At 49.0% G+C, this 27,717-nt stretch overlaps 9 protein-coding genes across 9 annotated transcripts; 2 read left to right on the top strand and 7 right to left on the bottom strand.

Annotated features, from left to right (window-relative positions):
* Nucleotides 1–80: 80 nt before the first annotated feature.
* FTJAE_9787 (DEAD DEAH box helicase) lies at nt 81–5,754 on the bottom strand (the record flags this gene model as incomplete). Its single annotated transcript, XM_037356743.1, has 6 exons — nt 81–1,999; nt 2,052–3,566; nt 4,194–4,260; nt 4,320–4,717; nt 4,848–5,346; nt 5,407–5,754. 6 exons carry the CDS (start codon nt 5,752–5,754, stop codon nt 81–83), a joined length of 4,746 nt encoding a protein of 1,581 aa, XP_037203174.1.
* Nucleotides 5,755–6,887: 1,133 nt separating this feature from the next.
* Nucleotides 6,888–7,923, bottom strand: FTJAE_9786 (Yip1 domain protein; the record flags this gene model as incomplete). Its single annotated transcript, XM_037356742.1, has 3 exons — nt 6,888–7,137; nt 7,191–7,761; nt 7,845–7,923. The coding sequence occupies 3 exons, from the start codon at nt 7,921–7,923 to the stop codon at nt 6,888–6,890; spliced, it is 900 nt and encodes a 299-aa protein (XP_037203173.1).
* Nucleotides 7,924–8,612: 689 nt separating this feature from the next.
* Nucleotides 8,613–10,448, bottom strand: FTJAE_9785 (uncharacterized protein; the record flags this gene model as incomplete). The annotated part of the gene is made up of 3 exons (XM_037356741.1): nt 8,613–10,267; nt 10,332–10,351; nt 10,417–10,448. 3 exons carry the CDS (start codon nt 10,446–10,448, stop codon nt 8,613–8,615), a joined length of 1,707 nt encoding a protein of 568 aa, XP_037203172.1.
* Nucleotides 10,449–15,125: 4,677 nt separating this feature from the next.
* Nucleotides 15,126–17,225, top strand: FTJAE_9784 (extra sex combs; the record flags this gene model as incomplete). Its single annotated transcript, XM_037356740.1, has 10 exons — nt 15,126–15,188; nt 15,239–15,275; nt 15,362–15,438; nt 15,496–15,570; nt 15,627–15,752; nt 15,818–15,838; nt 15,895–16,056; nt 16,115–16,174; nt 16,224–16,324; nt 16,373–17,225. 10 exons carry the CDS (start codon nt 15,126–15,128, stop codon nt 17,223–17,225), a joined length of 1,575 nt encoding a protein of 524 aa, XP_037203171.1.
* A 36-nt stretch (nt 17,226–17,261) lies between these two features.
* FTJAE_9783 (uncharacterized protein) lies at nt 17,262–18,374 on the bottom strand (the record flags this gene model as incomplete). Its single annotated transcript, XM_037356739.1, has 1 exon — nt 17,262–18,374. The coding sequence occupies one exon, from the start codon at nt 18,372–18,374 to the stop codon at nt 17,262–17,264; it is 1,113 nt and encodes a 370-aa protein (XP_037203170.1).
* A 561-nt stretch (nt 18,375–18,935) lies between these two features.
* Nucleotides 18,936–19,757, bottom strand: FTJAE_9782 (NADH-ubiquinone oxidoreductase; the record flags this gene model as incomplete). The annotated part of the gene is made up of 3 exons (XM_037356738.1): nt 18,936–18,996; nt 19,050–19,154; nt 19,216–19,757. 3 exons carry the CDS (start codon nt 19,755–19,757, stop codon nt 18,936–18,938), a joined length of 708 nt encoding a protein of 235 aa, XP_037203169.1.
* Nucleotides 19,758–20,356: 599 nt separating this feature from the next.
* Nucleotides 20,357–21,683, bottom strand: FTJAE_9781 (BAR domain protein; the record flags this gene model as incomplete). The annotated part of the gene is made up of 6 exons (XM_037356737.1): nt 20,357–20,392; nt 20,457–20,588; nt 20,644–21,244; nt 21,316–21,398; nt 21,458–21,539; nt 21,640–21,683. The coding sequence occupies 6 exons, from the start codon at nt 21,681–21,683 to the stop codon at nt 20,357–20,359; spliced, it is 978 nt and encodes a 325-aa protein (XP_037203168.1).
* Nucleotides 21,684–22,457: 774 nt separating this feature from the next.
* Nucleotides 22,458–24,493, bottom strand: FTJAE_9780 (amino-acid n-acetyltransferase; the record flags this gene model as incomplete). Its single annotated transcript, XM_037356736.1, has 2 exons — nt 22,458–24,209; nt 24,260–24,493. 2 exons carry the CDS (start codon nt 24,491–24,493, stop codon nt 22,458–22,460), a joined length of 1,986 nt encoding a protein of 661 aa, XP_037203167.1.
* A 1,752-nt stretch (nt 24,494–26,245) lies between these two features.
* Nucleotides 26,246–27,598, top strand: FTJAE_9779 (uncharacterized protein; the record flags this gene model as incomplete). Its single annotated transcript, XM_037356734.1, has 1 exon — nt 26,246–27,598. The coding sequence occupies one exon, from the start codon at nt 26,246–26,248 to the stop codon at nt 27,596–27,598; it is 1,353 nt and encodes a 450-aa protein (XP_037203166.1).
* Between the last annotated feature and the right edge of the window lie 119 nt (nt 27,599–27,717).

Raw genomic sequence — 27,717 nt, 5'->3', positions numbered from 1 at the left:
TGCCAAGTCAGCTGTATTCGAAGCAGTCAACAAAATGATAGTGATAGCGACACGTAACCTTAGGCCCTCATGTTGATATTTTATTCACTGGTGTAGCTAATGCTGCGGTTCTCAAAGGCTGTCTCTTTGGCCCGGTACGGAACAGGTTCTGCCAGGACGACTGTCTCGGTACCTATGGGAATGTTTGATTCTGGACCCATTGGCAGTGACTCCATATCAATCTCGACGTTCAACAGAGTCTTAAGGATCACTTGACTGCCAGCTTTGCTCATCACTTCGTTTGCTTGCTTGCACAGCTCTGATGCCACACATTCAACACAACCTCGCTCACAGTGACAGTCTTCGACCCGCTTCAACGCATCCCGTAGTAGTTGGTCGACATGGTCAAATGCTTTCGTGCTGATACCTGAGCCTCCTGCACCACCTTTGGCATCGTAGAAAGTTAACCGTGCTGGTCGCTTCCGCTGTGATTCTTGTTTTGCAAACTCTTTCACTGCCGTCTTGCACTCTGTTCGTACATCACCAGGCATGCTGATAACGAAGGCTGGTAGTAGACTCATAATGGCATGCTCTGCAGCGTGAATCGCGGCGGCAATGTGAAGACGTCTCTCTTGGAGAATGCCCATCGCCTTCTTAGGCACATCGAGCCACATCCCCTTACTGAAACGTATGACTGGTGGATTGTCCACCTGTACCGCATCGAGCACTCGATTCTTCTTGTCGACCTTGAAGAATCCAAACACGTTTTGTTGGATCTTGATTGTTCCATAGTAAGCATGCGAACGAGAATTCGAAATTGTTCTGATGGCCTCTGTCTCCGTGGGATCGATATCAGTATAATCACGCTGAACAGTTGTCCACTCAACCTTGACCCTTTCCACCCTGGCCATTCCTTTGTCAGGCTGGAAGTCTCGTACAAGGTAGGGATTGCCCTGATGAAGGAAAATGGCCCCATCATAAAGTGTAAAAGTTGCTCTGGAGGCCTCCAGCTCCTCCAAGACAACATTCCGACCATTGGTGATATCTATGATAGCAAAGTGGTCATCTTCAGTGTCTCGTATAGCAACATACTTTGCAGGGACAGGGCGAAATCGATCATGACAATGATAAAAGCCCATGTCATCTTTTATTAGGCGTTCCATGCAAATCTTCGGTAAGTCTTTGCCAAAGTATTTTGCATCCTCCTTAGGGCGGATTGGCATTTCATATGCCGCGCATTGAATGTGGCCTTCACGCACAAGCATATTCTCCAGATCAACTTGCAACTCACAGTTGGGCTTTGTGAATAGCTCGTCTGGATTCTGCATGTAGTGCTGGTCTGTGGCAAATCCGTCACCGACCAGTATCGAAAGTGAATCCTTGTTGCGGCGGCCCGCACGGCCACTTTGTTGTCGCAGGTTGGCAATCGTGTAAGGGAATCCCCACGTCATGACACAATCAAGGGAGCCTATGTCAATGCCGAGCTCTAACGCAGTGGTTGCAACAATTCCAAGCAGTTGACCTTGGAACATCTCAGTCTCGATCCTGCGGCGATCTTGTGCTGTATAGCCGCCACGATATCCCATCACCAGATTGGTACATTCTGGCCGCCCCAGGTTCTCGAGCTCCTGCTTGATGGTGCTCACGAGAAGCTCGCATTGCGCCCGAACTCTGCAAAATGCTATGATCCTTACACCTCTTAGCATCAGAGCACAAAACAGTCGCGCGCATTCAAACTTGGTGCTGCCACGGCCAGAGGCAGGATCGCCAGGGTCTTTATGCGGAGTGTTCCAGCACAAAAACTCTTTCCTTCCGGATGGAGATCCATCGTAATCTATCAGCTGGACGTTTTCTATGCCGAATATTGTTTTGAAGTGTTGCTCTGGGTTCGCAACTGTAGCAGAACACGATATAAATTTGACGCGCCGGTTTCCCACGGCGGCACATATCCGCCTTAATCTTCGCATGATGAAGGACATGTGAGAACCCATTTGACCATTATAATAGTGCAACTCATCCACTGTTGACGATTAATATGCATATGGAAAGGGTCAATCAAAGGAAGTGCTTACCAACGACATATTTCAAGTTCTTCAGGTAAGATCTCCATCGTTCTTCCTGGGGTAATATGGTAATGTGAAGCATATCTGGATTAGTAAAAATGATTCTTGCTTGCTCTCTAATCTCATTGCGCTCAGCCATTGGAGTGTCCCCATCAAAAGTCTCTACCATAGTCTCTTCAAGACCAGGCATGTAACTCATCATCTCTTTCAAACTCCTTTTCTGATCCTGTGCCAAGGCTTTTGTGGGAAAGATGTACATTGCTCTGGAGTTGTAGTCCTCTTCGAGGGCACGAATAACCGGGAGCTGGTAGATCAAACTCTTGCCAGAGCTTGTCGATGTTGACACTACAACGTGCTTTCCATCATGGAGACTGTTGAGAGCTTCTGACTGATGCGCATAAAACTGTGTGATTCCCTTGGCGTTATATAGAGCGTTGACCAAATCCTGACTCAAAAGAAAGTCGAGGTCTCCATACACAGCCTCCTGCTTCTCAAATACTCGATGTCCATCAGGGACAATCTGCCCAGTATACCAGGGACTCTCCTTGAGCTCCTGTACGATTTCTGGCACTGTCATTCGTTCCTTTGGTATGCTTTCTGGTATTGAATCGGCTGCCTTTTCTGGGGCAAACTCTTCTAGGGCAGAAGGGACCGGGATGTATGCCTGTGTTTGTTCTTTGAGAGTTTCAAGTGGATCAGTCTCATCTTCGGAGCATTTGTTGAGGAAGGCATTAATGGCATTGGCGAATCTTTGGTTACGCCTCTCGATCAAACTGGTCATCTGTTTCTGGCTGAAAACGGGCATTCTCAGCTGCTCGTCTCTCAATTTTCGGTTCGGCTTCGTTGGCTCGCCAGACTTGCCTGGGACTTGTCTCTTCAAATCGCCATCGATGAATTCGAGGAAAAGGACTTCTCGTCCTGCAGGTTCAAGGTTCCGATCATGTTGTTTGTCAAGGCCATCCATGCCAGTGTATCCGCCCACTGAAGCATCATGCGCAGGAGCCTGAGACCTGAGTGATTTGCCAGTTCGGAAGACTTCGTCCCTTTCAGTACCTTTCACATCAAGTTGCAGCATGTTCTCGTCAACATATGCAAAGAAAAGACCCTCAGGGCGAATCGCTATCATGGAAGCAATCTCATCGACCAATAGTTCCCGCTTGATATGGGCTTCAACGGCAGATTTTATAGTGTCAAATGTCGTGGCCAGATGTTTTCGTGTGGTGCAAAAGGTGTAGACAAGATTGAGAGCTCGATGCGTTCGTTCAATCTTCTTAAACAATTCTGGCCATTCCACAGCACAGGGTACGAGTACACTGCTGGGTTCTCTGTTAAGGGCCGACCGTGATTTCCTTCCATTTCCTCCCCGTTTAGATTTCGAGCTGCTCGGCTGACTTGAAGTCGAACTCTCAGCTGTTGAGCTCTCGTCACCATCACGCTTGCGTTTTGCTCCTGTCAGTGAATAATCTGTGCTAGAACCAGTTCGGCCTGATATTTCCTTGCGTTTTGTCATGTCATTACTGGGAACTGAAGGAGTGTGCGAGGTTCGGCTGGGCTCATGATAAAATAAAAGCCGTTTTCAATACGTGAAGTGGCGACGTTATGCATCATGGTTCAAGTCGCGAAATGAATGCCAAGTCACGTGCATTAATTGTAATCTCGCCAAATGCTGAATGTGATGAGAAATACAAAGGCCAGCAGAAATGCAGATGTTATTGTATCAATCGAAGCGTGTTTACTTGTGCGAATACGACTGCATGGCCAGCACACGGCTGTAACTCCATCTCCATCTACCTTGTCCAGTGTCCAGGACTTATACCGATGGCTTCCCATGCCATTGTTAAGATACAGCAATGCTCCCCAAATGATAGCTATTTATAAACAATTCTATCCATGGTTCCGTGTAAAAGCCAGAAACCGACTAAGCTCTCACGGTGCATTGTATCAACATGTGTGCTCCAAGCCGGGCACGACTTTGTATCATTCTAGTCGTCTGCCCTGCATGCCATTTGTATAAATGGCGACTGGCTAGACTAACTCCCCTCATGTATCAATGCAAATCCCCGTTTGCGATTTTAATAGGGCTTGAGGCAGGGCATCGCCTTGTTATGAGGGTTTAACAGCTTTGCAAGAGCTTTCCAGACAGTGACTAACTGTTCTGGAGTTCTTTTTGAATGATTCCAATCTCATTCATGAAAAGCTTTGCGTTGGCAGCTGACATCTACATGACATTTGTCAGTTCCAAGTAGCATATAGGGAATCCAAGGCATTGCGACTTACTCTCATTGTGATGCTCACAGGTTTGGACTGTTCACCCTCGAAAGCAGTGAAGAGGATGCCAACAGACTTCAATGAAGCCTTTTCTTGGAACTTCATGGCGGCGACAAGCGCCGTGTTCAGAATGACTCGGTGTGTTTGATCTTGGCGCATGATGAGACGGGCAACCTTGTGGCCTTGGGATTCTCCTGCGGCCTCCTCATCCACTTCTAAAGCGGAAGCATCAAATGATCCAGGGATAACAGCGCCGTTTTCGTCGTACTCGACACAGGCCTGGGGTACATTAATTTTAAGCATCCCCGCACCTCGTTCTTTCCAGCCGGCCTCTTTGTCGTGGTAAAACATTTTGGCTCTCACAGAGACAACCGTTGCCTCCCCGGCTTCGCCATCGTTGACCTCGACTGGTAACTGTTAGTACTAAATTGACAAAGAGATGGATAGAAAACTCGCTTTTCTGCAACTTAAGCTTCTTTTTCTCGTCGGATTCCTTCTCTGGCGAAGCAGCACGTTCGGCTTCAGGGGGCTGCTCACTCTCCTCTCTTTCTTCTTCCTCTTCATCGCCCTCCTCGGATTCACTATCCGGGGCACCGAATGGCTTCGCAGGTTTCTCGCTCTTGAGGGGCTCCGCACCAGGCGCAGCGAAGCTCGAGAGAGGTTTGGTACCTCCAAGAGCAGATCCAAAAGTGCTTCCCCCAAAGGGGCTTCCGTTGCTTCCAGTTGATAATCCTGCAAAAGGCGACGCTCCTCCTGAGCTTCCAAAGGTCAGCTTAGGCGGCGCGGTGGGCTGTGCGGTTGTAGATGAGGGCGGAGAAGCAAATGAGCTAAGCGAGGGCTTGCCAGCAGCGAGTGACCCGAACGCACTTCCGCTCTGAGAGGCACCAAGAGAAGCAAAGGGCGATGTCCCGGATGACAGCTTGCCAAAGCCAGATGCCGCGAAAGCACTAGCAGATGTTTGCCCTTGGGACTTTTTTGTCGGTGATTTGCCAGCTTCGGTGTCTTTGGTCGCCTCATTGGAAGCAATCGTTGATGGCTACAAAGAAAAAATTAGTTCAGCCTCTACACTTGGCGAATAAAACTGCGGTTAGCATACCAAATCTGTGTCTTCGTCGCGATGTCGCTTCTTCTCGGGCTCGGTACGCAGAGCTCTATCCTTGGCGGAGTCCGATGATGCTACACTGTTCGCATCGTTTTCCTCAGCATTCTTGCTTCCCTCTAGTTGGTCATGCGCGCGCTTCTTCTTAGGAGAGGCGACTTGCTCCTTCAAGTCATTATCGGGCGCATCCGATGTGTTGGCAACATTTTCTGGACCAGACGTTGGGGGGTCAGAGATAGAGGATTGCTTTAGTTCACGACGAGTAGCGCGAGTCTCTGCGTCTTCCTTGGTCTCGACTTTGAGAGGTTCGTTCTTGGGACTGGCATCGGGAGCGTCGTCGGCCATGGCGTTCAAAGGCTTGGTGTGATGACGGCAGATTAACGACGATCAGCGACAAGAGGATTGGTCTTGATAAGGTGAAGACGTTGAGCTTTTGACGCAGAGTTTATAGCTGAGGATATAGAGCAAGACATGTAAGGTCCGAGAATCACCAGTGATGTATGAGCAAAAATATGCGCTGGACTTGGAATCAGGCTGGGCGCAGGTTGTCTGAGTTGGGTCACTCTTGGATGTTGGAATCGAAGGTTGAGTTGAGCGCTGCGTGGAGCCAATCAAACACATGCAGAGTCGCCAACGTCAAAATACTAAGCCAGAGCTAACCTAAACACCTGAGCCTGCTGTACCTTAGCTAAGGTATTCACCGCCCGCCTGGCGCCATTATCCACGTAAGTAGGAGGGGTAACAATGAAGGATCGAGATTGGACGTCATTTTTACGATTAAACAAAGACAAAATGATCACAGATAGTTGGGGAATATGTGAAACGCCCCGAAATACTGTACGGAGTATGTAAGTTGGCTTTATACTGAAACTTGATCCTTAACCATGAGTTTGTTCCACCTTTAAACAAAAACATTGCCCACACCATGCCTTGACCCATCTTCAATGGACCAAAGCCCGCCAGTTCGTATCTGATGTACATACCTAGGTAGTGCTTCTGCTTCGGGAGCAGGGATTGTGGCTTTGCTTTAGGTTCAATTGTCACACGACGAACAAGTTCATGAACTATTAGTAGTATGATTTATGGAAGAGTGGCCATCTCATATTATCAGCTTGGCATTTGCCCAGAGATCTCTGCATCTAGGATAGGATAGGATAAGGGACGACCCAATGGCTCGGTACCGTATCTCCACGTTAATCGCGCCAGGATTTTTTCCATTTTGGGAAAACAAACAAACTGCCAAATTCGACAAAGCATGCCATGATAAAAGTGATATGTTTGCAAAGAACAGTTCAAGAATTATAGAAATCAGTCCATAACACCACTCCGTCACCGAAATACTCAACACCGCAGTTCTAGTCAGGTTTCGGTTCGTTTCAAGTAAGGATACATCAGTCTAAATCAACCCATTTAACCACCCCGTCTTTTCGAATCGCAGCAACCGGATACAGTCACGTTTCCTCGTAATGAGCCCAGGCTTAGCTGATAAAGCATAGACAGCCAAGACCGAGGTAGAAGACAAGTAGAGGGTATACTGCAATGGCTACTCGGTTCTTGACAACTCCGCTGCCACCCAAAATGCTGACACCAGCAGCCAGAGACCAGCTGATGAGAACGATATATATGGGGATGCGAGCGATCCAGTGAAGACCCAGGGCAGACATCATAGCAGCAAGAACCAGGGGGAAAAGCGTATATCCGATGATGCAAACGCTCTGAGCGAAGGAGCTTTGAGCAAGTTAGCGAAGGTCACATGAGCAAACCCAGATAGCGAAACATACATGTTACCACCCAACAGTTTGATCTGTAGCGTCACGACAGCCTCGCCGAGCCAAATCATGGCAAAGACACCACTGAAGACAGCATCGCGCTGTTCGGATCGAGCGGTTATGCTCAGGAGAACACTTAAAAGAAGACAGAAGATCAGAGGGCCCCAGAGATCCCAGTCGCGAAGACCAGGAGTCATGTTGCTCTGGAGCAGAGCCTCAGCGTCAACCATACGGCTCGCCAGTCCAGTGAGTTCTTCCCTCGTCCCTGAAAGACCAGCGCCGCGGATGCTGGAGTAAGCGCCGCGCAGACCTCCCTCGTTATCGAACATAGTACCGCCCAGGAGATAGCGCGGGTAAAGCACTTCTCTGAGCTTTGCCCAGACAGCGAGCAGGTCGCGGCGCAGTGTATCCCATACAGACTCGTCAATTGTATTTTGGGGGGCTCTTCGGTCTTCTCCGGGGATTCGTGAAGTCAGATAACCTTCGTTCAACGGTCGCGATGATGAGCTGGAGCCAATGTTGCCTGTCAAGGGCTGACGGGTGTTGTTGGTCGCAAGAGGGTCGTCGAAGTCGTTGAGATCGGCTGGATCCAGGTCAGTGTCACGGAGTATTAAATAGAACTTTGTATGTTCCGGCAACAACAAGGCCCAGTGTGCGATCCCTTACCATCATCGGGGTCGATCAGGTCGTCCTCATCCTCCAAAGGTGGGTTGGCATAGTGCCCTCGAGCGCTGGAAGCTGACATGATATGTAGAGTTTCGCTTCGCTCGATTTGAACAATCAGCTAAGTATGTAATGAATGTTGTGACTATGTTTCCAGCGTCACAGAGAAGTCGTGGTTTCAAAATTGTGAAAGCTGATGAGTATGAAGCTGACGTACGTATCTCTAAGGTAAGGTAGGTAGGTAATAACGGCGAAACTTCCACGGTCGCCTCTCTAGAAACGACCCCTTGATGAAAGGTGGCCCAAGCTTCCCCTTCACTGCAGCCAATCATAGCGCCGTCTAGCTTAGGTACGCAGGGGGGGCTCCTCAAGGGCGAAGCCATTTCAATTGGATTCCTTGAATTACCTACAGATAATTCTAATCCAATCAAACACGCATTTGGTATGCGAGAAATGGAATGTCTTCTTGGAGGCCTGAGGGAAAACAAAATATATTAACCACCTTCCAGGTTTTTACTAATTCATATTATCTGTCTGACGATTCCAGCTACGCCATCTCATCCTCCTCGCTACAACATCAGTGCGACCCAAAGCTACTTCGTGCTTGAGAAACAAGCCCACAGCCGCTGAGCTCTTTGAGTTACAGGCAAAGTCAAAGCTCATTGACAAACACGCTATTCAACCCTTACTCTCTCATTTCATTTGTTCAATATTTCATGATCGATGATGTACGTCTCCATAATACTTTCCAGTAGGCTCAAACAGCACTTATTAATTCCATCCGTTTGGAGGATTATGGGGATGATCCTCGGCTGACGTGGTGGGAACTTGGGGGTTTCCAAGCCAATGCTGCCCGTCGCTCAACTGGCTTGGATGTAGGTTTACTGAAGAAGCCGCCATGTTGGAAGGATCCTGATGGTGTTGACGGCTGTTCTGGGCAAATGCCTCTTGGTTGCGCTGATGGGCCGATGGTTGTGAATACCATGGATTACCATGGCCATTGGCCGCATGGTTCTGATATCCCAGGCCGGTCGTAGTGTAGTCTGCTGTTCCCTCCATTGAAAACTCAGTTGATACCGAGTCCTGCTGATGGAACGATGGCTGTTGTCGTTGGGCTTCTTGAGCCCACCGCTGAGCAGCCTGGTTGTAAGGCCCTTCGTATGAGGCGTCTCCCGCTTCAGGGTCCCATATGGGAAGACCATCGGGAGGCTGAGCCTCTCCTGACGGCTGGCCATGACCATAAGATGCTATGTTTCCATTGATGCCCACAAGGGCCCAAGCAAATACAGCAACATCTCTAATGGATTGCATGAGCTGATCCATAGGGGGCCCACCAGCAGCTTGAATACCGCTTCGCAGTGGCATATGGTGCGGGGCATATGGAGCTTGGAAATTGTGAACAGCCTCGTGATGATACCGGGGATACACAGGTTGTTGCGCCCAAGGGGCAGCGAAAACACCGTGGTCGAAGGTAGAAGGAATTTGGGGAGGCTCAACACTGGGAATCTGAGGTCTTGCTCGGCGGAGGATAACGACAAGACCGTCAGAGGTACATGAGACGACCGCTTCCAACTCGACAGAAGGTGCCAAGTGTCGTGCTTGGTGGTTGCGAGATCTGCGTGCCTGGGACACGTTATCCTCAGGCGGTGGCGGCGACTGTGGTGTGAGAGGAGTCTGGTAACGAGTTGCTCGTGAGCTAGAGCCCAGGGTATTGGAGCTCGTAGTGCGGGATTCGCCTGATATTTCGTTGGAGGTAATGCCGTCCTGCATGTCCACATCAGGTTCTACCTTGATGGAAGGACCTGCCGAACCCCGCAGGGAGTTGGAATTCGAATCGAGATCCATGGCACCATCCAACTTAACACCACCTCCCTCAGAGTCGCTAGACCGGCGGCTTTCGGCACGTCGTTGCTGGCTCGGAGCCATCAAGCCGTTTCCAGATCCATTCTGGTCTGGGTGTGGACTGTTGGCGGTGCCGTTTCTAAAGTGACGGGGGCCCTCGCTTCCATTTCGTCCCACAACACCATCAATTGTCGACTCCTCATCAACATTGCTGTCTTCTTCCTCAAAGTCTTCGGGCCGTCGTGGATCGCGAGACCAGAATCGCAGGTAAGCAATGGAATCGTTGGCTTTCGCACTCTCGATGCACTTGAGTGCATCATCCAAGCAGGTCTCTCGGATGCATTCGTAGAAGCTCTTATGCTGAACTTGGTCGGCAGGAACGCCGAGGATGGAGGCGACAGCATCGGTTGCAAACATGATAGTCAATGTTCTAGTAAACCGATTAAGGATAAGAGCAGCTCGAGGCTCACGCTCTACAGGTGGCAACCTGAACTTGGGGGACAGGTGTTGCAACATGTGATATCGTGGGTCTCGAGGAGAGCGCGAGAAGAGACGCCGGACCTGTGGTGCGTCCAGAGCCCGTCCTGAATTCTGTTAATATGTGTAAAATGGTATATCAATGGGAGAAGGTAACTGCGGTGAACATACTCTCACTCTTGGCATCACGCCTGTAGATACTTATACAAGCAAAAAGGATATCGTGGACGATTGAGAAGCAGCATTCACTGCTTACCCAGCGACCGTCACGAGAGCGAAGACGTGCATAGTGCAAAACGGCAGCCTTGTCCAGCAAGACGCCACGACTATGGACGGATCGCGCGTACGGGATTTCATCCGGATGAAAGAACTCAAAAGCAGACTTATTGATGACGTCCTGTGGAGAGTATCCAAGAATTTCAAAGATGGAATCAGACGCGTAAAGGATATTAGCGTCAGGATGTAAATCTGGGTGAGAACGGGTTAGTGAAGGTCTGGGAGAGAAGATGCAGGGACAGAGATAACTAACTATGTATAGTCAAGAAAGTATGCTCCATGAAGTTGACGGTGCAAGAGCAGCGAGCTCCGCAACGAATTGGCCTGATAGGAGAGTTCTAATTGAAAGCGAGAGATAGCAGTGCGCAGGCAGGGCGTGTCCAGTGAATGTTGGCTAATACCAATCAATGGTCACTGGAGAGGCGAATACTGGATGATTGTTCGAGATCAAAGTTTAAGCGAGTGCGCGAAGGGACTCGACAGAGTCGAGGAACAGAAGAAGTGATGTAAGTGGATTGAAGGTCTCCCACCATCAATAAGTCTAACTCGCTAACTTGGGATGATGCCTTTTGGCGTCAACTGCCAGAGTGGATCTAATCGACAGTAGGTGTGAGACTTTGCGATCTAGAGGCGGGTAGTGGAAGATATCTTGAATGACAGGGCACGGACGTGGTAACAACGTCCGAGGCCCTAATGATATGGGTTTTAGGGACTAGAATAGAAGTACAATGTTTGGGAGTTGTTCAAGAAGAGGCAATTGTTGATCCGGTGATACAGATCACGAATCTCTTAAGGGGGAAAACGAGATTGACGATGATGGACAAAGCTGGGGAGTACTTTGGTCAAGTAGTAAAGAGATGGTGAGGCACTGAAATACCTAGCAGTTGTAGAGTTCTCTCTATGGTGCCTAAGAGCACTGAGGAGAATGAAGGATGAGAATAAATTGAGTTTTTGCGATTGTGAGATAGACAAGTGCGAGCAGCACAAGAATATATATAAAAGACCAAGAGATGGCTGTCAACTGTGAACCAGGGTTGTGCACGAATCCAGCCTAGGACATGGCCCCGGAGCAACGCGCATCCGGGAATGGGGAACTCAACAGTGTTATCTGTATCTATATGTGAGGCTCGACAAAGACAGGGAGTGAAGAGTGAAAAATGAAAAATGAAAAATGAGATTCTCCTCTGGGCTTAACCGGGGGCTTGAAGAGTTAGGGTTGGTTGGTTGGTTTGCGATGGATGTTTGCTGTTAATAAGAAGAGGCTGTCCACACTCGACGTCACAGCTGAAAGATTTGTTAGTTTAGTGCTCGACTATTATTGAGTCCAGTCCTGGTCTTTTGACTTGATTTTGAAATGCTCCTCAACTCCCTGGACCGCAAATGATATCGTCAACGATATACTCGAGAGACAATGTTGTTGTCGAAAAAGGATCGTCATCCTCAAGTACCTCGTCACGGAGGCTTATGCACCTGAGACAAGGTTGTTTGCAAGGTATATTCCAACCCCATCGCACAAAAGCTCAAGGCTAAGAGGGCTACACGAAATGCCACTTGCAGCGATGGTGAAGAAACCCCGAAGTTCGTCGGATGCACCGTTGACGGGCGGCGGATTCATTCACCGTTTGTATGTATGTAGGTACAGTACCGTCCTGTACCTTGACTACCTAGGTAAGTAGGTATGTATACCTGGGCAGACGAGACTGGAGGGTGGCCACGATGTGTTACTTGGTTACGTATTTTGTGTGTGGTCTTGGTATTGAGGGAAAAAGCAAGAAGGTCAACAACGCCATCCTTGACACTCAATGGCCGAGTTTCGAGAATAGAGACAACAAGAGTCCCTTTCTCTGCTGCAGGTTTGTCCGGTTGGGGAACTCGATGAATGGAGAAAACAATTGGGACAACCAACCAAGCCACCAACCCTTGAAAAGCTGAAAGAAAATGGCTTGCAGTCCTCATTGTTCTCATGACTCGAACCGTGCAAACTTTTTGATAGGCAGGTTTGTCTGATCTCGGTACATGTTCCCTCTTCACATTAGTGCTGTGGCTTTTCTTTTTTGATGGCGGGGAAGGGAATGAGGAATGACGTTGAACAGAATGACGAGTAAGATTAACCACCATCTACGGAAGAGGAATAGTTGTCAATCGCTGAAAGACAGGGACCACAATTAATCGCCGCTCCGATGTCGAAACAACATAGCTTAAACAAGGATCGAGTTTTTTGTACTATCAATCGAGAAATTGGCTTTGTTTTCTCCGATACTTTCCTCAATTACCACTCAGGGATACATCAGCTGCTGCATAACATCCATTATAATCCAGTGTTTCAAGATGAGGAATAACTTCTACAGATCATACAGTACTGTTGTACCCGGACTAGCAGATACCTCCACTTGTGACACAATTCCTTGTTGCCTCATCTACAACAGGTAGTCCACGGCGTAGAACAAGGAACGCCCTGTCTCTTCCTATCTCTCATACTAATCGTCACACTTTTGCATGACCAGATCCTTCGTTTTGTCTGTTGTGCCACAATATGCCATGCCCCCATCCGTCTCAGCATGTCGTGTCCCTCGAAACTCCACCGTCCACGCAACAGCGTTATCGCCAAAGAGGGAGCAGCCGTTGTTGCTTTTGTGGCCACCTCGATAATGCTCTGCCCCCAAGTAGACATCTTCGAGGACGTGTCCATTGGAAGACCCTTGCGCTGGCAGAGTGTAACTCGGACCCGGTCTTGGTCCTACTGTAGTCTAGGGGATGAAGCTCATTCTTCAAGCGCGGGATCTGGTCGTCGGTTGATGGCGCCTTTCCCGTCGTACAACCCTTTGGATAACAGACAACGGGTGGCTAGGTCATTTCGCCCTTACTCAAGCCACAAGGGACCAGTGGACGGATGACTTCAATCCCGGCCCAGCCCATCTCTCGATGGAGCAGCGACTGATACTGCAAGACGGTCCTTGTGTCCCTCAATAGAAGCTAGACGAGATTTATCGGGAAGTCGTTGCGAGGACCCTTGAACAACCGTGCTGTCATGGTGGGTGGGTGGCTTGCTGTGCTCAGTTGCAAGTCCCTGACATTGAGGATCGACAACTAACTAGGACCTCGATAGTGAGGCTAGTGTGACGGATGCTTGATTAGTTGAAAGGTAGCCATCCAATCTTTGCGCATCAAATATTACTGTGACCGTGAAAATGTAGCCAGTAGTCACGAAAGTGCAGGCTGACACAAAGTGTAGTTGCTGAGATGGCTCTATATAGCAACCTGAATTAGATATGGAAACCGGCAGACATCTTGAGCGTTATGGACAAAGCGTACGGAGTACAGACTCTAGATCTATCATGGTCATGAGATTCATGCATCAATGCTACACACAGGATTGCGAGATGGATACGAGGTAGAGGCACGACGATGCGGGTGTTACGAGTGACTGTGCATCAGAATGACAGTGAGTTCCCCCCAAACACCACGTTTGGATCGGATACGATGAGATCAGGCACTCGGCTGTACGAGGTGGTGATGAGTTAGGTGAGATTCTGTATAGGCATCTCACAGCTCGGCCCATTTCGAGATGTATGGGTAATAAAATGTCCCAGCTCGCAACATTCGTTTCTGTGGTACATATCTAGACTCATACGAGGCACCAAGAAAGTAAAGTCTATACTTTTGTTCTTGATATGCAAAGCCACAAGCTCTTGGACTTGGGAAGCTGGCATTCAAGAGGTAACAATTGCGCAACTGACTTTGAGAATGATTCTGCGGTGCTGCAGGTTCTGCAGGTTCTGCAATGGAGACTGGTCTTAGAATATGAGCGACATGGAACAAGTGGAATAATTGGTGATATGTAGTGCAAGATGTTTTGAAAAAGCACAGTACAGTACTCTGCAGCCAGGAGGAAATGCTCCATGATCATGAGGATCCATCTCTTGACATTGACAATGAGAACGAACCTAAACCTAAAGCAAACTGGTGGCCGTTGAGACGTACGTTAGATACCCGTCATTGGTCTGATAGTTGACTCTTCATCCCGGGCTATTTTTATGGAATCAAGTTTCAGACTGTCTGATGATAGAGTAAGGTAGGTAGGTAAGGTATCTTTAGATTTAGTGAAGTTGGTAATTAGAAGGAGCCTCAGGTGAGAAGAATCGATTGCTTCGCCAATGAAGGCTCCCGCTCGTTGATTCAACCAACCAGAGCCTGCGCTTGCTCAGTACCCAGATCCACTCCTCCTACTAGGTACTAAAGTTACCTCTAGTCTTCGCTCTTTCTTTCGTCAACACAACATGAAACTAACGTAGCATCATTGAACTCGACGCGCATCGCGTTAATGATTGTTTTTCTTGACCCTGGATTTTTAACGTGAGAACGGCAAAGAAAGATAAATGGCGGCTTTTAACTATATTATTAATCTCTGATATTCGCGAATCAGACCCCCAAGATTTTGTTTCTTCTCTTGTCTCAGGGCGCTGCTCCTGAGTTCTCCCAACCTCACATCTCACGTTAAAAGCCTTCCAAGGATACAACATCAGGCACGGAAGCAGTTTTTGTCTACACGCCCAAAAGGAGAAGATATCCTCTCGTCATCTCGTTGCGATTCTCATACCACCCTGTGTGCAACATTCTGAGGCCGTATCTTTGCTAAGATTCGTTGCCAAAACATAATCTTCGACAGTCACTGTTGATTAGCCAGCCAGTATGGCTATCGCCGATGATAATGCCTTTGAGCTACCCAAGCTTCGTTCCTCGTTCTCGCTAGAAGTAATCAACAGCAACCCCCATAGAGTCTTTGAAACTAACAAATACAATAGAACGACACAGAGTTTCTCGAGAATGACAACGTTGCTGGTATAACCCCCCTTTTTTTTTTCGTTACACTCAATAGTCGATGCATTGTCTTTTCTAACACGAAAACTATCTTCTCTCAAACATAGAGTTCTTCGATGTCAAGTTCTGTCCTTATCAGCCGCTTGATGCACAACCTGTCTTTGCCGCCATCAGCAAAAAGCATGTAAGTCTCCCCGAAGGTTGTTCAACTCTGACGGAATGAGCTCTCACACGTGCCTAGGTGGTTATCTGTACCCTATCTCAAACAGCTGACAACAACCCATGTGAGGTCCTCTCGGTGATCAGAGATGATGATGTAGGTATTGCTTAATGTGCTCTACCTGCCCGTTACCGTTTGATAACACTGTCTAGGAGGAGGCTTCCGCATGCTGTTGTACTTGGACAAAAGATCCCGTAACAGGCGCCCCCTACCTATGCATTGGTGGAGTCGATGCCAAAGTCAAGATCTATGATGTTGTGAACGGGAAACTATACAGGGTATCCTCTATTCCAAGGAAATGCTGTGCAATGGCCGTCGCTGACTCTTTCTTGCTTGATTCTAGTGCCTGACTGGCCATGGAGGTGTTAGTTCATCAGCTCCAATTTGCCACGCCTTGAGACAGAAACTCATTTGAAGCAGGATGTCAATGATCTAGCAACTTCGCCTGCCGACCCGTCTATTATCGCCTCCGCTTCTGGTGACACGAGTATTCGTGTCTGGAGTCTTGACCCAGTCCACGCAAACCGGCCCTGCTTGGTTATCCTTGCCGGGGAAGGTCATTCGTGGGATCTACTGAGCTTGGTGAGACTTTTTACGTTTCATCATCGTCTTCCTGCTGAATGCTGACAACTGTTGCTAGGCTTTTCATGACACTGGCCGGTACATTCTGTCTGCTGGACATGACCAGATTATCAACCTGGTAATTATGCTTTAACAAGCTTCAAGCGGACTTTTCTAACTCATTAAAGTGGACACTCCCAGATCTCCCCAGCCAGGCCATCACAACCCCTGTCCGTGTCCATTATCCTCACTTTTCGACCTCAGCAGTCCACAGTGGTATCATTGATTGGTAGGCTCTGTGCTCATATCTGATGATCTGGATGCTAACACGGTATAGCGTGGCCTTCTACGGTGACTATATCCTATCCAGGGCATGTCATGACAATGTTATCTCACTTTGGAGAATAGAGGGTTTCTCTTCTGCAAATCCTCCCCCTCCCCAGAGCATGGCACCGACAGCTCAGACAACCGTTCCAACCAATTATGACGAGGCGAGCCGTCTCACACGTTCAGCGTTTGTCCCAACGATGTCTCCCCAGTGCCCTGCTCAGTATACCATGCTACTCCAATTCCATACCCCCAACTGTGGCCCGCAGTTCTTCATGCGTTTCAAGCTACATTTTGTGCCAGACCAGCATCCAGTTTTAGCATTTTGCAATGCAGGTGGGAATGTTTTCTTCTGGGATTTTGAACGTTTGCTAGCATACCGAGAGTTCATGGAAGTGCTCAAGGACCCCAACAGGGACAGGAGTAAACCAGTTCCCCATCCAAGTTGGATGCGGCTTGTGAAGGGTCGACCCCCCAAGACGGACTCTCATAAAGGCCGGAGCGGAGGGGCCGACAAGGACATTCCGAGCGCCTTCCGAGCAGACGCAATCAGGCTGAGCGAAGAGATTGGTGACTATAACGCAGAGACCTTAGAGACGTGGGCGTCGAGGTACAGCCAGGAGGATCCTCATGAGCCTTTGAAGGCACATAAGACCGAGTCTTCATCTGCCAATTTTGTGGGTCGACAGGCAGCTTGGAGTCCCGGAGGAGAGTGGTGTGTCGTGGTGGGAAGCTCGAATCAGGCATTGATTCTTCAGCGCTGGGCTAACAAAGGGTCAGCATCAAGAGCATCCGCCTCCGCTTCTGTATCTGCCCCTCCGTCCGCTCCCCCATCTGCCCTTATCCAAAACGGTACGAGTTAGTATGACGGCCGAAGGATACACTGACCATCAACAAGACTAGAGACCCCTAATCGGTAGACTTGAATATAGTGGAATAGAAGTGTCTCCCTCGACATCACCTGAAGGGTTCAAAGCTTTCCATGCAGCTTTGTCCAACTCGCCTCCATATGTGATGATTCTCTCCAGGTGATTTCTGGCACTCTGTTGTTCCATTAGTCTTGATTTTTGCACTTCTTCAGCCTGATACTGCGAGACGGGGCTGATGGGAATGACTAGATCTGCGATGTAAAAAGAGGCCATGGCGTGTAATCGAAGATAATGCTGATTTCTTGAGTACGGCATATTCTGCATCAGCACATCCATCCTCTTCGTGATGTCCTTCATGATGGATAATGCCTGGAATCGCAGCTCGTCCTTCTTGTAAAGCTTCCTCGCTTCCACGCTGTCTGTTTCGTCATTTGTGATGCTTTCATCATTGCCGAAAGACTCTCGGCGAGACTCTTCATCAATCTCGCTCTCTAGCCGATTTAGGGCCAGTATATGTTCGGTATGAGTATTGTAGATTTCGCAGCTAAACAGAGCAATCCAGAAATCTAAAGCTGAGATGATCTTTGGGGTCTTGTAGTCATAGGGATGCTGCTGTATCAGGGTATCGAAGTAGCCTTTGACCTTGCTCATATTAGCGGCCCGGCCCCATCTCTTGGTAGACTTTAGCTGAGTCTCATGTGAATCATTATCTTGTTGCGAAGTTTCTTCACCTTCACGCATGAGAATTTCTGCACCTATGGCCCAGAGATCATGATGTCGAATATCGATAGGGAGACCAGAAGGACGCAGCTGCAGAATAAGGCCATATGCACGAGATGCCTTAGCTATCTCCCCTCGATCAAGAAAGTAGTGAATAGACTGTAAGAGGACATCAAAATGACCGCCCCGCTTACGACTTGTGGGTTTCTTAGACTTTGGGCGCGCTGCTTCGTCTCCTTCCGTTTCCGGGTCTTCATCACTCTCAGCTTCAATAGAAAAGGTTTCATCCGAGGAGATACCGCGATGTGGAAAGTCGCGTATGCGCTGTGAAGGATTCTGATCCGTCTCTGAGAGACCGGCGACAGCGAACTGGGCAACTACACCAGGAGAATGGCTGAGAGGGTTGATGGAGCTTTGGGGCATTGAGCTTGGAAAATCGCCATCTGTTGTTTCTAGCCGTTTGCGTTTCTTTGATCTTATTTGTTGTGAGAATGATGGCGGATCGAGTAAGGAGGAGTTCATTCTGCGGTGGAATTGCGTGACGCTGAGGTTGATGCTAGTTGATGCGAGAGATCTTCAAAGTCTTGCCAGTACGGAGTACGGATAGTAGCTAATAAAATAAGGTGGTAGTAGGTTAGGTAGGTTAGTAGTTACTTGTCTACGGCACAAAGCCCCACTCATGTAGCTTAACATCGTTACTTCGAATCGTAAAAAGACAAACACTTCGTCTGCAACTGTCTTCATAACTTAGGTAACCTGATGCAATGAACAAGCAGGAAGAAAACTGAATGCACTTCGGTTTGGTAAAGGCGAAGCACGTTAAAATACCGTTAAAAGTTGATGTCATGGCTTCACATCCCAGTTCATCAGTAAAGCTCGTAGGTTCGTTTATATTGACCTAATCGCAAAGCCCAGCGTAATCATCCTATGTACATAAATCCCCTCTACTTTTACAATTGCTTTATCTTCCGCTGCTGGCTCTGTTTAGGTTCGGTCGAAGTAAGTCCACTGACCAGGGGCAGGCTTCTCCTCGAGATCCTCCCAGCTATAAGCTATTAGTAAGAACTCCAAACTGTTGATATACTCGTCGCAACTTACACCCTGGTCTTCTCCATGGTCTCAACTAGCTTAAGCTCGCCCTCAGCGACTTGAATAACCTCCTCGATAAGGCCAGCTCCGATCTTCTGCTCGAGCTCGTGGACCCTGTCGTGTAAATTAGCCTGTCTGTCATAGTTTCAGTTATGAATGTCGAGGGATGACGTACTGGTCCGCAGTCATCTGAGGCTCATCTTCCCACTCAATCTTCTCATGATCTTCGAGAGGCTTGCGCTCTGCCCAGGTAACCTGGTCCTCTCGCTCCTTTTGTGTTCGAATTCCCTCGTACTCAGGGCCCTCATCCTCCTCGCCATTCCACTCCTCGACTCGGATATCGCCCGCCTCGTGCTTTCGGCCCACCACAAAGATCTTGTCGCCGAGCTTAACAGTATGAGCTTCGCTACCGTCAACGCGGCCGCTGGCCACTCGGAACTGAGAGGAGTTCTTGCTGACAAGCTCCTTGGCGCGAACCGCCCACTCGTTGTAACCTGGAGGGACCATCTGCTCAACGAGAGACATTCGGTGCTTGGTGACAGCCTCAACGGATTGACGGTACATGGAGGTCTCGGGGATGCTCTGGAGCTTGCTGAGGGTTGTGCCGTACAGGTAGAGGAGGGTCGATCGGGGTGTGGCATGAGTCCATAGACCAGTGAGACCGGTGGGAGTACCGGCCTCTAGGTAGCGCGCAAACACACGAGCTGTTGGCCTCATCCTGGCGAGGTCAATTGCGGTTGTTTCGTCGTGACTTAGTTGACGGAATGGTCAGAGGAAATTGAATTGACCTCATTGGACTCTAGACTAGACGCCCCCAGCATTGGCGTCTCGGAATGCACGTGCGAGCTCACGTGACTCTTCAAGCTGACGAGTTAATGCCGGATCATAGAATATGTAGTTGTAGGTATTCACCATGGCCAGGGAAAACTCAAGGTTTCGCGTTGACAGTATGTCGCAGTGTTGCATGTCAGCTATTAATAGAGATCACGCAAGTCTATTATCGTCGAATCCATTCACACCACATCACCACGTCTCTATATCTTGAAGCTAGCAATAGACTCATAAAGTCCGTTGCGAGTATAAAGAAGAAGAAAAGAAGCCCTCGAATCTTGAGTTGGCTGATATCTCAATACCCGAATCAAGACAATATCCTATACCTTCCAGACATATAACTTGGATCTTGACAAGAAAATTGAAAAAGAAACACAGCACGCGTTTGCGTTCGCTCATATCATGGACGTAAAGTCCGACTCGGCGTTTGCATGCCGCGTGTTTGAACGACACATAGTTAAATCAAACATTCCTTTCTCACTTACTTAGGAAGACTCCTCGCGGCTCTTTCGGTAAGCGGCCTATAACACAGCATGTCAGCCCCTTTCTACGTGTCTATTCTCAAAACCCAGAGGCACGACGCACTTCTTGCTCAGACTGGAGGCCCTCGATAACGGGGGCGAGCTCGGTGAGAATCTCGTATGCCTTCTTGTGGTACTCAATCTGTGCGGAGACAAGTTCGGCAAGGTTGCGCAGGGGCTCAGGTGTGTCAAGAACCTAGTTTTGGTCAGTACGGTCATCCTAGATAATCAACTATTTCGTGTCAACTCACATTCTTCATGACACCAACGGCCTCCTCGGTCTGAGTGACAAACTCATCCTCAGCCTTCTCGATTTCCTCCTGAGCCTCAGGGCTCAGCTCCTGCTCCTCATGGGGCTGGTCGCTGTGGGCATGGCCACCCAGCTTGAAAGTAGTACCCTTGGCATGAGCCTTGACGGCATCTAGGGAGAGGCGAGAATTTTCGACGTTCTTGCGGGCGCGGGTAGCGAAAGTCAAGTTGGTGTTGAGGGTAGTGTTCCAACCAGCAAGGAAACGGCTCTGGATCTGGGCATCCTGGGCAAGACGGGCCTCACCAACACGCTCGCTGGCAAGCGCGTACTTCTCCAGGGCGGTTGCGAGGGGGTCCTCTCCGGCGCCGGTGTGGTGCTGGTGGAGGAGCTGGCTGCTAGCCAAACTGGCACGAGCGACAGCATGGCTGAATGTCTTAGGTTGAGGCTTGGCGGCGGGAGGAGCGACGAGGGCAGCCTGGGCTTCGGCGGGAGAGGTAGCAGACGAGAGAAGGCTGACCTTTTCGCTGACGGTGCGACCAAGGTCCTGGAAAGTCTCCTTGATGTTGGGGGGGTAGTCGTAGGCCTCGTTAGAGTACTGGGAGCTATAAAAAGCATGTTAGATCACCAACACCCCTGGCATGTGATGGCGCAGGCAGATATCCAGTGGACTTACGTCACGGCAAGCATCTTCTGGTGGGCTTGCTTGAGGGCATCGACGCGCTTCTCGAGATCGATGTAGTCAGGAGGGAGTTGGGTCTGAAGGCCAAATGTAAGAATACCAACTGCGCGATAGAGTGCAAAAGGGCTCAACCCACCTTGTCCTCAGTTTGACCGAACTGCTCCTTGGTGTACTGGAAGGTACGCGACGCAAAGGGGGTGATAGAAGCCCCAAGGTTGCTATTTGAATATGGTGAGCCAGAGATTCGATCACAACCAGCACTTTGAGGAACAAGATTGCGCAACTGTGCTATCTTGTTAATTCCAGGGGACCACATACGAGAGGTTCTTTCCAAGGTTGGTTCCAAAGTTTCCGAAATCCATTGTGTCGGTTTGTCCGGGATAATTGAGTATTAGATCGGTTGTTTGTTGCGAGGTCGATTGGAGATTTGGAAACGTGAAAAGGGGATGTTATTGTTGCGTCAGCGTGGATTGAGGCAGAAGCAGGTAAGGTAAAGGTGAAGGTCAGGTAGGTTGGTCTGGTTAGAGATGGGAACGCAGTCACAATAGACAACCCCACAACAGCAGCCCAGGTACTGTAGCTGACTGGAGCCTTGAGTTTTTCCCTTTTCCAGGGGCTCGAGGGGTTCACAGGCTGGCCAAGCATCCATCCCAGGGCATCCATTTAAAACGGGCCCGCCTAGGCGAGTGCGGATCTCGAAAGGTGGCCCTAGCTGTTCTGATAGAGCAAGCGGGCAAGGTAACTAAAAGGTACCGGTGCAAAACTCCCTAATCATCAGCCACAACTTATGGAAGGGTAACTCAGATCAGCCGCTACCGCAAGAAACTACCTATAGTATCTACATACCTACTTACTATACCTATAATAGGTACCTGGTAGGTAGCTTTCTGCCTGCAAAGATAAGCCGCTTTGATGACGAGTCCTCTTGACGAGTCCCTTTTGCAGGGGGTTTTCACAACAAATCTGGAAGCAGAAAACCACAAGTGAGAGGGTATCCATCGATCAGATCAACTGATCATTGTACTGGGATAAATTATAGATCCGATGTTCTTTTAGGCTCCGTAAACATTGCTCGTGGAAACATTTGTTCCGCCTCTTCCTCTCTGAATCGCATCAGAGCTATATACTCCCATCAATCAATCCAAAATGTGTTTATTGTCAGCCCAAGAAGGTTCGACTCCCCTGCATACTGACTCATAGTCTCGCAAAATAGGACTTTGGTTGTCCAAATTGGGTGTTGTCCAGAACATAGTCCAGTTACACCCAGACAACTTACTGGTACCCAAAGATCGCTCAAAATACCACTTGTTCACCGGGTTATCCTTCCGACTTCTCCACGATACACCGTCAGGGAGACAGCCTCGCACCATGGCGTTGAAAACAATATCAGCACAACCACCACTGCCCTGGCTCTTCCTCAGGACGGCGAATTTGTCAAGATACGGAACGTAACGGCCTTGCTCGTACGCTGTCTGGTCGTCCAAGCCTTCGGGTTTCTCCCACGTCAGGATGGCGCCGCCTTCGTATTCTCCAGCGATGATCACGCCAGCCAGATTCTCGTTGACTCTATTGAGATAGTCATCCACGTCCAGTTTTCTGCCAAATGAGTCCTCGATGAGATTGACCAGTCGAGGGAGGTCGATGCACTTATCGGTCAAGCGGAGTCTCGGACTTCCAGGCTTGGGCGGAACCCATGGATTCTCCCGAGGGTGAGGGAATATTCGAAGAGGCATACCCTTTTTAAGTAGAGTAGAGCCTCCAGATGCCCCCACCGTGGGTTCCCTACCAGAATTTGTTGGTGCGCGCGCCATCGGGAGGGACGACGAGAAGACGGGCTTGTCCGTGAGAAGGTTGTGCAGTAGTGGGTTTTTCTTCCTCCGAGTTGTTACCATACCACCGATTCCAAAGAGAGAATCAGACCCGACAGCTTCATTGGGCTCAAATGACGTTTTCATAAGATTGGCTGCAGCGTCAGGTGTAGTAATGAGAGCAGACGAAGTATGTGGTAGCATCGTCAAAGCATCTTTAGCAAGGGCTAAATTCGCGGCATGTGCAGTGATCGAGGCGCGGAGGACCTTGTCGTCTGCTAGGGGGGATCCGTCAGGGCCCATGAGTTCTTTGAGAATCGGTTCATATTCTTGTTCCAAGTTAATGAACCGATGGGATGCACCAGGCCGGCCTGTCATGGGTGTTGCCCCAAGTGGATCAAGAAGAATGATTCTCTCTACGAGAGCAATGGGTTTTCGGGGGGCAGCATCGGCCGCAGCAGATGTGTCAGCGTTATTGGACTGCTGCACGCCTGCAAAGTACCTAGTGAGAGCCAGCACAATTTGATTCGAGTCGGCAGGCTGGGGCGGACGGGTTTCATCGCGGCTGACCACAGAAGGGATCACCGGCATCATTCGGTGGTGCAGAATGTGGTTGATAAAGGCAGGATCGTCAAGTCGGATATCAGTGGGCTGTGATCTGCCCGTCTCTCCGATGGGTTCCGAGCCCACAAACGCATGCTTTACAACACGAGCGCCATGTTCTCCGAAGCTGTCGATGGCTTCACAGAGGCGGAAAGCCTGGTCTTGGAAAGTCATGCGAGATTCATCAATACCACAGTCAATGACTACGACGCTTAAGAGCCCGAGCTTGCGCAACTGAGACAGCGTATTTGCTACCCCCGCCAGAGTTGTGGCATCGATCTCTTGTGGGACACGAAGCTTCATAATAGCAACATGCGGGGGCACTATGCCCAGCGGTTCCGTTTCCTGCTGCGGATCGCCCTGGACGAATAGAGGTGCATCCGTGAGAGACTTTGGGTTCTTGCCGGTGTATTTCTGAAGATATCCTTTGGCATCTCGTTTGGTAGCTGATACTTCCAAGACGGAGACAATGAAGTCCTGTTAACAATTAGATCAGTCGTGCAGTGAATAGATTTTAGGTGGCATACTCTATCAATGGCCTTTTTTTTGGCAAGTGCTGTAGAAGCTGCCGACATGCGACGAGTGGCACCTTTGCTGAGACATGGCAAGGAGATGTTGTTGCCGGATTGTGAAGCAAATCCGCGATATCGGGGTCGAATCGGGGTCGCGATGTTATGTGAAGATTTAATGAGGCGTGAGTCGGTAGATGGTGCACAGTGGCCACATCGAGGTGCCTGCTTCAATACGCGGGGCCAGCTCATGATGTCCGGCAGTGAGAACTTTGTGCCTGGTTCTTGGCAGGCCGGTACAGAATAAGGTAATAGAAGAACTTGAAATGAGCCTTTGTCTTAGTAAAAAAAAACACCTCCCCCGAATGACCTGCGATTTCATATGATGTAGGCGGCCGTAGGGGGAGAAAGTTCAATGTTAGCTGCAGAGCATCGCTGGGCAGAGAACCCTAAATGGGGGAGAAGATGCAAGAGAACAGTCGTGACAATGCTATGCTTTCTCGTGAGTCAAAATTCAACGAGACGAATGGAACCGGCACTTAAGTTATCAGATGCCCGGGTAGTGGAGGTGTAGCGACTTTTTTTTTGGTTGGCGGCATGTGGGCGATAAGCTGATAAGTCCCAGGTTCAATGCCGATGTCGCTGAAGCCTGAAGATGACGATGAACGTTCCATGTGACAAGAGGGAAGGTGCCCATGTAATAGTAGTACATAGTACCTAGGTAGTTAGCGAGCAATAAAACAGAGGTTGCTCCCTCATTTTACGATTCGAGGCTAGGTAGGTAGCCACTTACACGGCCACTACCACAGCAAGACATGATATATAAAGCTCAACACAACCTACCTTAGTAGTTTGACCCCTCTCAGAGATAGGCATATGTTCAAAATTTCTCATCATTTTGAAGCATTCTGGTTTTCTTGCATATCTCGCAGACAATACCAACATACAATATCTCGGTCAAGCACTACCTAACGAGTCACTGATGATAGAAGAGGTCGGAGTCAAGCGTCGTATCGATACTGTATAGCACATTCAGCCAGCGACTATTCAGAATAATGAGCCAGAAGCCAATATAGCGATGGTAGATAGATATTTAGGTATTCAATACTAGAAGAGTTTCACCAATAAGATAGATTATTTGCAGAGAGGAGTTGTGCCCATGTCACGATCTTATCCTACTACATACATCCAATCCAGAGTATCTGCTTCGGCCTGAAAGGAAAGTTTTTCTTAAGAAAAGGACTCCAATACCACCGGATGCAAAAATTTCGCCAAATATATATGTATTAATCATGCTCTACAGCCTGCAAACAGATCTCTTCCTGCCACTTGTACATAAGTGTTGCCCCACCTCGCGACATCATGCGGCAGAGGCTGGTATTGAGCCTATCAAAACTCATGTTTCATTCGCAAAAGGAATGAACGGCGTTTTAATGCCGAGTTTCAGCTTCCAACGTACTAAAGCCACAATATTGGGCGCTCTGCCATTAGCGCGGACTGATAGCATTTCAATAGTCTGAATCAGAGCCGATATATCCGGGTCAACTCGAGACTTTCCCTACCTGTGAGGCTTACAATCTTTTGACTACAACATGCTATTCAACGGTTGGATATTTCTTTTAGAACCGGCAAGGCTGCGAGACTTGTCACTCCAGATATGCATAAAGAAAACCTTGTTGCAAGGGTGCTGGCTAATATATATTAGCAATATAGGCAGTTATTAGTTGATGAGTGAATGAGGATGGCAAGAAAACGTTGTGATGGTTGCTTTGGTAAAGGTTGTAATGTCTACACTAACACCACCGCCCTAGCTGAACAGCAAGTCAGAGGCCCTTCTCAACGCCATCTTTTCAAGGGTCCAGGACGAGACCCCAGCTCAGTCGTGAGATAAGGCTGACTGGGGTAGAAGGAGGGAAATATATATGGGAATGTTATTATCGTTCTGATGTGTTTCCTCCGTAGCATCGATCTACACAGACTATCTCGTTCTGCAAACGGCACATCATGATCATAACCTCGATAAACACGGCTGTAGTCCGAGTGGTTCTTCGTGTATATTTCCTCGTGGTCCTTGCCCTGACAGGCTTCTTTGTACGCAGGGTTCTCCATGGACGCAACAAGCTTCGCATATTGGGTGGAGGTAGCATCCTGGCCACGCGGGCACTCAACTCTCTTGATGGGCTGGACCTTTTGCTTGCTCCCCTGAAACTCCGAGCTCTACCCAGCGGCGCATTTGGCTTCTCCTTCTTACTCTTCTTGTTTGTCCTGGGGAAAGCTGCCGATCTTCTCACGTCCTACCTCGTTGTCAACCACTTGATCCAATCACGCTGCTCGTTCGGTCAGGGCCTTGTCTTTGACGATGGTACAAATCTTCCCATGCCTCCATTCAACGGACGGCCTTTCCAAGTTGTGCAGAATGCACAGCTGTTGGCCGTCAATAACTCATGTCCTTATGGTATCTACAAGAAACTAAATACCGATTCAAGCCTCTGTCCAGAGAAGAGAGACATTCTCGGATCATGGAACTGCAACATCGTCAACGACCAGACACCGCAGAGCTGGCCATCTGGGACGAACTCTTCAGATATCGCTCAAGCCATGAATCAGAAAGGACTGATATACGACAATGGCTACGTCGAACAAACCCAGTGGTCCTCTGGATTCGTTAACCACCTCGTTATCTGGAGCACATCCGCAACTCTCGACAGCGACGGGTCTTTGTGGTCTGTCAAAGCAGCCGTCGAAACAACATACAAGTCAGAGGATGATATCCAGCTGACACCACTAACTTGCTCCGTCTCAGCATCAGGTGCAGAGCAAACCATCAGAGGCATGGCATCTGGAACAGCTCTGAAAGAATGGGTCCCGACTTTTCAAGGTTTGATGTACAATGGTTTCAACACCTCCGCCATCCAGGACGTACAAGATGCACTGGCAATACTGTTGAATACCATGACTATGATATCCGGTGGAAACAACTACCTTCTCGCTGAGCCAGGACCAGGCCAAGACAAGACCCAGGGATGTCTTGCAAGAGCGGCATACGTCCCAACCGTCATGGTGGTCATCTTCCTCGCTGTGGCAGGTCTTGGTATCACGGCATTTGTTGCATGGTGCATAACCTCAATCCGTCTATTCCGATCCCCATCTGAGTTGGAGGCACTCCCTCTGAGCGCTGAAGAGTGGGCAACTTTTGCAGCGAGAGAATACCTCAGTACTGCGAACAACAATCACGGTGTTGTCGTGGCACCAGTGGAGACATCTGAGTTGAAGAGCTTCAGCGTCGGGTTCTCTCAGCCTAATATTGGAAGGATAGGCATGTTCCAGGGAAGGCAAGGGAATCTTTTGAATCAGTGAGGTTTTTCAAAGCAATAGAATTCCTTTGAGGGGGGGATGAATCAACTATATGTGTCATTATGTTTACTTCTTTCGTGTTTATGTGACACTGACCGATGCCCGATATCTATACGGTATTA

Source organism: Fusarium tjaetaba (assembly GCF_013396195.1).
Source record: "Fusarium tjaetaba strain NRRL 66243 chromosome Unknown NRRL66243_c0000224, whole genome shotgun sequence".
NCBI classification, from domain to species: domain Eukaryota; kingdom Fungi; phylum Ascomycota; class Sordariomycetes; order Hypocreales; family Nectriaceae; genus Fusarium; species Fusarium tjaetaba.
Note: the sequence above shows the minus strand (reverse complement) of the source record. Positions and strands in the feature narration are given on the sequence as shown.